The sequence below is a fragment of the Rhea americana genome, unplaced genomic scaffold (genome assembly GCF_003343005.1).
Source record: "Rhea americana isolate MKP2758 unplaced genomic scaffold, rheAme1 scaffold_424, whole genome shotgun sequence".
NCBI classification, from domain to species: domain Eukaryota; kingdom Metazoa; phylum Chordata; class Aves; order Rheiformes; family Rheidae; genus Rhea; species Rhea americana.
The window spans coordinates 93,409-97,454 of record NW_028186562.1 but is presented as its reverse complement, the minus strand read 5'-3'; the positions used below and the strand labels follow the sequence as shown (position 1 = coordinate 97,454).

The following is a 4,046-nucleotide window of genomic DNA, read 5'->3' as shown; positions in this document are numbered from 1 at the left end:
GGGGTGCAGCGAGGGTCCTCACCCGCCCCCCCCCACGAGCAGGACAGGAACCAGGTCCTGCTGCTCCTCCACCAGGCAGCGCCCACGGCGTGAGGGGCCCCAGCCTGGGCCCCCCAGGGCAGTCACAGCGCAGCCGGCCAGCAGCACCGTCCCTCGCGGACCCGGCTGTGCCTCCAGTCGCMTCCAGGCCCTTCTCCTCCGGTACGCGCAAGGAGCGCTCACAGCTCGTCCGCGGGGCTGTGAGCGAGGGGAGCCTCCTCCTGGATCCCGCTCTCCTCCAGTGTCTCCTCGGCGCCTGGGAGGCTGCCGGCTCCCTCGCTCCGCTCCTTCCCGGCTTTCTTCTTCTTCCCGCTCTTTTTCTTGCTCTGTTTCTCCCCCACGCTCGCCAGGTCACCCTTCTTGCCGGTCCACTTCTCTGCCAAGCAGCCTGGGGAAGACACGGGAAGAGGTAGGGGGCCCTGAGGGAGAGGCCGGACTCCCCCCACCCTCGCCCGTAAGCACGCACAGCCCCTGGTGACACTTACTCGCATCCTTCCCTTTTAGCACACGGTCAGCGCAGAGAAACTGGGAGAGGTCTTCCTGCTGGTGGTGCCTGTACCAGTCCTCTATCACATCTTCATACTCCTCCACCAGCACATCGCACTGGTGGAGAAAGGAGAGCCCAGCTCCAGGCGAGCAGGGCCAGGGCAGCGGGCCCTGCCCCAGCGCCCGATCCCCGGGATGCAGCTCAGATCCTACCCCAAACCCCAGGCTAGCGGCCCCTGCTCGGGCCTGCGAGCCCACGCCACCCATCAAAGGCCAACTGCCCTGGGAACGGTACCTGCTTTTTGAGGTCGGCCACCTCCGCGGAGGTCTCGTTCCACAGCTCGTAAGGGATGTCCATCACCACTTTGACACCCTTGTGCACCAGGTTGTGCAGAGTTTCAAACGTCTCCGACATGCCCTGGGAGAGAAGAGCAGCTCCCATGAAGCAACACCCTGCCCCCTGCCCAGCTCCTGCTCTTCTCTCCCAGAATGGGGCCACCCGACGCTGCCCAGGGACTCGAACCCACACAGGACAGCTGCGGTCAGGGGCCCCGCGCTATCCGTGTCATCAGGACAGAGTTTAACTGGCAGCGAGTCGCTCTCCACACTGATCCCCTGATCACAAAGCTCGAAAACACAGGCCAGGCAACACGGCCTCCCCTTGAGGATCCTGAGCGAGTGAGGATTTGGGCCTGCTCCATCACTCCTCAAACAGATCTCAGAGCCACCATGCTGCTTTCAGGGGACACAGATGAGGGGAAGAAACACGGACCCAAGGTTCAGCGTCCTGACAGCGCAGGGACAGGGCTGAGGGACACCCTTGGAAGCACGTAACTGCAGGACAACCCTCACTTTTGCAAATCTGTTACTGCCGCTCCTTTCCTTGTGCAGGTTGTAGTCCAGAAGCCTCTTACAGATGTTCTCCGTCACCTCAATTAACCGGATATCCCTGCACAGAGAAAACGGGAGGGAAAGGGCTCGGCGCTGCTCTGCAGGAACAACTGCAGCACCATGGCAGGCCTCAGAGCAGGCAGCACGYGACCGGGGAGTTCTCGCTGACGGTCCCAGGCTCTCCCAAGCAGGAGGAAACACCTCAGGCAGCTCTGCCCACCAGACAGGGCTGGGGCATTCCGGCACCCAGACGCTCAGGGAAGCGGTGTGCAGCTGATCCTGGATGCTCCCCGCTCCAGGGGCCACATGCAGGGGCGGTGACCTTCCCTTTCGCTCTCCCATAGCTGAGGCACTTACGATTGCGTGTACTTGACAGCTGAGCCCTTCCCATCCAGGAAGCCATACTTCGTGTCGATCACTTCCTTCGTCCTGCCAGTCTCCTCAAAGGCGGATTTCAGCTCCAGCGCCACGTACTTGCACACTGCAGGACAGAAGGCACGGGTGGGTCAGCAGGTTTTACCACTCRCGGGCAGAGAGCCCGTGCGATGCAGCTCCCGGGGAACAGAACCACTTTAGAAGCGAGCAGCAGGAGTCAGGCTCACTAGAGCTGCCACCTGCAAAAAAGAGACACCTTTGCTACTGTAAGGAGAAAGAATCAAGCAGGAACACCTCCAACAATTCCAGGGAGAGATCCCGTGAAGCAGGAAGGCCTGAATCAATGCTTCTATACACACCCACCCAAACAGCCAGCTGCTATGTGTGGCAGGGAAGGAAGACCGCAGCTCCTCATAGTTTCACCTGCAGGCACCCCTAGACAGCTCCCCTTCCCGGCCACGAAGGGCCTTATCCCTTCGTCCCAGCAGAGGAGGAGCCTTTCYGCAGTGCCAGCCTCACACAGACTCGCTCGCTGTGCTCTCTACACCAACACATCGCGCCCCATAGCAGCTCTCCCAGCTGCCAGGGCAGGTGGAGATGCAGGGACCGAGGGCAGCGTGCCCTGCCCCAGGGGAGCATGCATGCAGCCCGCATCGGGGATCAGAGCGGCTCGCAGGGCCAGCGGGCAGGGCTGCAAGACAAGGCAGCGGCTGCAGATCGCATTGACGTATATGGGCCTGTCAGCCCCAGCAGCGCCGGGCCAGGCACTACATGCAGCGCTGCAGGACCACTAACTTTGTAACAGTTTGTATTTTCCTTTAAAAAAGAAAGAAAAAGAAAAAAAAAAGCTTTATTTCCTCTGTAATAAACAGTCCAACAGAGTCACAGAAACTGAGAGAAGAGAGAAGCATCTCTGGGCTTTACAAATTTAGGGGTGGCGATATGGAAGCTGGGTGCTCAGTGGCCCCTCCTCCCCTGAGAGGCCAGGGTCCTGGGAGGCTCCGGAAGGCCTCATCCCCCGCCGCACGCTCTTGTTCCCACAGTCTGCCTTCTTCTTCAGCCCAGCGCCTCCAGCCAACAGCGACAAGCTTGTTCTCCCAGGCACGCGGATGGAGGCAGAGGTGCTGCAGGCAGGACAGCAGTGAGGCGGTTGCTCCAGCACTGTGGCACACAGATCTGCCTGTGAGCATTGCCCACGCCGAGGGCTGAGCGCTCCTTCCCGCGGCCCCCTCGTGGGCCTCCCTTCCGCGCAACATCTGCTGCTGTGGTCTCCGCGTCTGCCAGGAGCGCTCTCTGCCTGGTCCAGTTATCTAGATACTGCCCACTGCTATTGCTGCTGGCTCATACAGGTCCCAAACCTGGACAGGAAGAGGAGCAACAGAGTCAACGCTCACCACGATGCTTTGCTGAGGTCATGCAGGTGCCACAGCTCAGCCATCAAAGTCTCCAGAGCTTCTTCCCCAGTAGCGAGAGCTTTGCCAAGAGCTCCAGAGTTGCTTGTCTTCCTTTTCTCTTAACCGCAAAGCTTCGCGTGTGCCTACAGCTGTGCTCTAAGAGTCCAAGAACACAACAAAGCCAGAGGAAGCTACAGCAGACAGCGAAGGTCTGTCATGACCTACCCTGAACCATCCACTCTGCCGGGGCGGCTGGTGAACCACAGGAGGAAGCACCGCTGCGGGCAGCGGACACCACCAGTCCCAGCCGCAGGCTGTCAGGCGGCAAAGGAGAGCTAGGAGCAGCGCTGACGGCTGGCACAGCCTTAGCTCCCCCTGCCCAGCGGACGCCGTCGGGGCTGGGGCGCGGGCAGGCGCAGCGGCTGCTGCAGGGCACCTTCGCGCCTGCCCCGTACCAGCCTGCTGGGAGGGCAAGTGTCTCCAGCCGGGCCAGGCGGAACATGGCAGGCACGACGGCTCCGCAGCCGCCCCCGCGGCGCCGTCGGGGCTGGGGGGGAGGGTGCACCCCAGACGCCGGCCCGCACCCCTGCCCCGGCCCCGCTCACCCTCGCACTTGCTGGGCAGCCGAACCCAGTCCGCGTCGTCGCCGCTGCTCGCGCCGAGCAGCGCCGCTGCCGTCGCCGCCGCCAGCACCACCACCGCCGCCGCCATAGCTCCGCTTCCGGGGCCGTACTTCCGGGAGCGGCCCGCCCCGCCGGGTAACCGTGGCAACCGGGCCGCGCCGGCCAATCGGAACGCCGCGCGCGCCTCTCCCTCCCCTCCCGCCGCCAGCCAATACGGCCACTCCAAGCGCCCCCCCGC

General features: G+C 62.9%; 1 protein-coding gene across 2 annotated transcripts; it reads right to left on the bottom strand.

Moving 5' to 3' along the window:
• Positions 1-130: 130 nt before the first annotated feature.
• On the bottom strand, positions 131-3,935 carry CNPY3 (canopy FGF signaling regulator 3). 2 transcript variants are annotated; one of them, XM_085315246.1, is made up of 6 exons: positions 3,791-3,935; positions 1,774-1,897; positions 1,378-1,474; positions 821-943; positions 525-642; positions 131-427 (listed from the first exon to the last, which is right to left on the bottom strand). In XM_085315246.1, exons 1-6 carry the CDS (start codon positions 3,894-3,896, stop codon positions 219-221), a joined length of 777 nt encoding a protein of 258 aa, XP_085171372.1. In that variant the 5' UTR covers positions 3,897-3,935; the 3' UTR covers positions 131-218. The 2 variants fall into 2 exon arrangements, with proteins under 2 accessions (XP_085171372.1, XP_085171373.1); XM_085315247.1 differs by lacking the exon at positions 3,791-3,935 and adding an exon at positions 3,186-3,650.
• Positions 3,936-4,046: the final 111 nt, after the last annotated feature.